Source organism: Benincasa hispida, chromosome 9 (assembly GCF_027475165.1).
Source record: "Benincasa hispida cultivar pf3 chromosome 9, pf3_genome.v1.1, whole genome shotgun sequence".
In the NCBI taxonomy this organism is placed as follows: Eukaryota; Viridiplantae; Streptophyta; class Magnoliopsida; order Cucurbitales; family Cucurbitaceae; genus Benincasa; species Benincasa hispida.
Genome location: NC_143486.1, coordinates 1,855,905 through 1,858,275, shown reverse-complemented (window position 1 = coordinate 1,858,275; position 2,371 = coordinate 1,855,905). Strand labels below are relative to the sequence as shown.

At 36.8% G+C, this 2,371-nt stretch overlaps 1 protein-coding gene across 1 annotated transcript; it reads right to left on the bottom strand.

Moving 5' to 3' along the window:
* Positions 1 to 795: 795 nt before the first annotated feature.
* LOC120084485 (putative LRR receptor-like serine/threonine-protein kinase At1g51880) lies at positions 796 to 2,154 on the bottom strand. The gene is made up of 4 exons (XM_039040277.2): positions 1,751 to 2,154; positions 1,603 to 1,665; positions 1,328 to 1,496; positions 796 to 1,237 (listed from the first exon to the last, which is right to left on the bottom strand). Exons 1-4 carry the CDS (start codon positions 1,863 to 1,865, stop codon positions 1,033 to 1,035), a joined length of 552 nt encoding a protein of 183 aa, XP_038896205.1. The 5' UTR covers positions 1,866 to 2,154; the 3' UTR covers positions 796 to 1,032.
* Positions 2,155 to 2,371: the final 217 nt, after the last annotated feature.

The window sequence follows — 2,371 nt, the reverse complement described above, 5'->3', positions numbered from 1 at the left end:
AATCGTGTACATTATTAGAAAGTTCTCCAATTTGTGTATGTTCATACATGAGCATGAACTATAAAGCAGGTTCTGAAGGCATGGAGAATTCAAAAGAATCGAGTATCGAGTATGACATGGATATGATCGAGTATACACATGTCGATTGCAGCGATATCGAGTGATCACACACCTGGGTATCGAGTGACCATGCGTCGAGGAACAATTGACGAGCTATCGAGGATTGAGTAACTTCATATTGGCAGACGTGCAGGGTGCATCTCAGGGGCAAATCCGTAAAATCACATGCTTATGACGTAAGTAGAAAGTCACTTTTCATTACTTTCTCTACAGATGGTCATTTTTCATTTGGGCCTTCCAAATGAGGTCATCCGTATAAAAAACCCGAATAGTGAAAGCAAGATCTAACAAGCGTGCAAAATGTTTCGTTTTGGTAATTCATGCTGGTATATAGTAAGTGTAAGTTCAAAAGAACATTCTATTTAAAAACCAAGTCAAATTTCATTTTGGTCTTCCAAAATGTCATCCATACAAAAGAAAACTAATCATTGCAAGGTCCTCTCTGGATGTGGAACGAACCAGTTCCAGATTGAGAAAAGAAGATAAAAAAGAGGCCGAAATCAAACCAAAACATTGTGTAATATAATTTGAGGGCCACAAGAGTTCTTTTTGCGGTTTCATGGTGTAACAAGCTGCCTTCCAACACGTAGATCTCGAAAAGTTACTTGAAAAAAGAAAAAATTGATCCAATTTGGTGAAAAATTGCAAGTGAAATAGACAGAACCCATTCTCATATTGATGTAATAAAGATGAACACATCAACCTCATTGGTATTGCACACTGTATACACAATTGCAAAACTCAACTTCAGTGATATTACAAATCTCATCTAACCTATGTTTGTACTAAATTTCATCATCTCCAACGATTTATTTGATGAAATGAAGATTGGATACAACCAATTCAAATAGTTCAAAGGGAAGATGGAACTTGAAACCAGAAAAAAGTTGAGGTCGATTTGTAGAATTTCTTTCACCTTGGCATGGGACTGGAGTGAGTGGCATCCATAACCTTGATATCTCCCTGGGCAACCATGGTACGAACCCATTTGGCTATGTAATTTATTTCTCGGTCTGGGGTGTTTGACATTTCTGGTCTGCAATTAATTATTTCCATCAAGGAAACTCCAAAACCGTACATATCAATTTTTTCAGTTGGCCTGTTTGATGTATAGTACCTGAGACACAAGCCACCAAGTATGTGTCCGTCATTTTTCTCAAAATTTGAGAAGCAATTGATTGGAAAATGTTGGAAATTTAGTACTTACTCTGGATCAAGGTAACCTGGAGTGCCAACAATAACAGTGGTCATGTAGGACTTGTCATCTGTTGGGTAAGTCTTTGAAAGTCCAAAATCAGAAAGTTTGGCGTTCAAATTTTTCTTCACATCCCTGTGGACTATTGATGGCGTACAACCATGACGCACATACTCTAGTCCTGCTTATTTGTTTATCCATATTCTACACTGTAAGTTTTCTTTCTATAAAATGCCGATAATGTGTTTGTGGAAACTTCAAAGAAATTATTAACTTTTCGCACACACCTTGAGCTGCATCTACTGCAATTCGAAGTCTGTCTTCCCAACTTAAGATATTTGAGCTTTTCTCTGTGTGAAAACAAGCAAAATGTGGTTCAGCCTCAAAATTTAATTTTTTTCAGTATTTAAGTTTTAGCTAGAGCTAGAAAATTACCCGAAAGATGCTCGGCCAGATTTCCTTTGGTCATGTACTCATAAATGAGGCCAAGGTGACCTCCATCATTCATATACCCTACAAGGTTTGTTAAATTTCTGTGGTGAACTCTCATAAGAATTGTAACCTGAGAGAAAAGTGGATTTTTTTCAGCCTAGCAAAGAGGTATGAGCTAACTTTTCTTTTTCTGAAAATTAAATAGGATATTTTGAGCACATGCCTCTGCTTGAAACTGATGGTAGCCCTGTATTGCTGATGGAGAAATCATTTTCACAGCTACTTGAGTGTCATCTAGAACTCCATAGTAAACCATCTCAAAACCTCCCTTCCCAAGAATCCTCTCAAAATTGTTGGTCATCATCACAACTTCGGCATAAGCTGTTGTCTCCTTTTCTCCAAGGAACTGCGTAAATGGGTGTTGGTCTTTTCCAGGTTCTAAACTGTAAATATGTCTGAATTCATGAAATTTAGGTTCATTGTTGCATATATTTCAATTACTCGTATATGAGTATAATACAATCCAGAAGATAAAGTAGACAACTCTTTCAATGTACGTTTTTTATTTGAGACTGTGGATATGATATATAGATATTCCACATTATTCTTACTATCAGTCTCAAT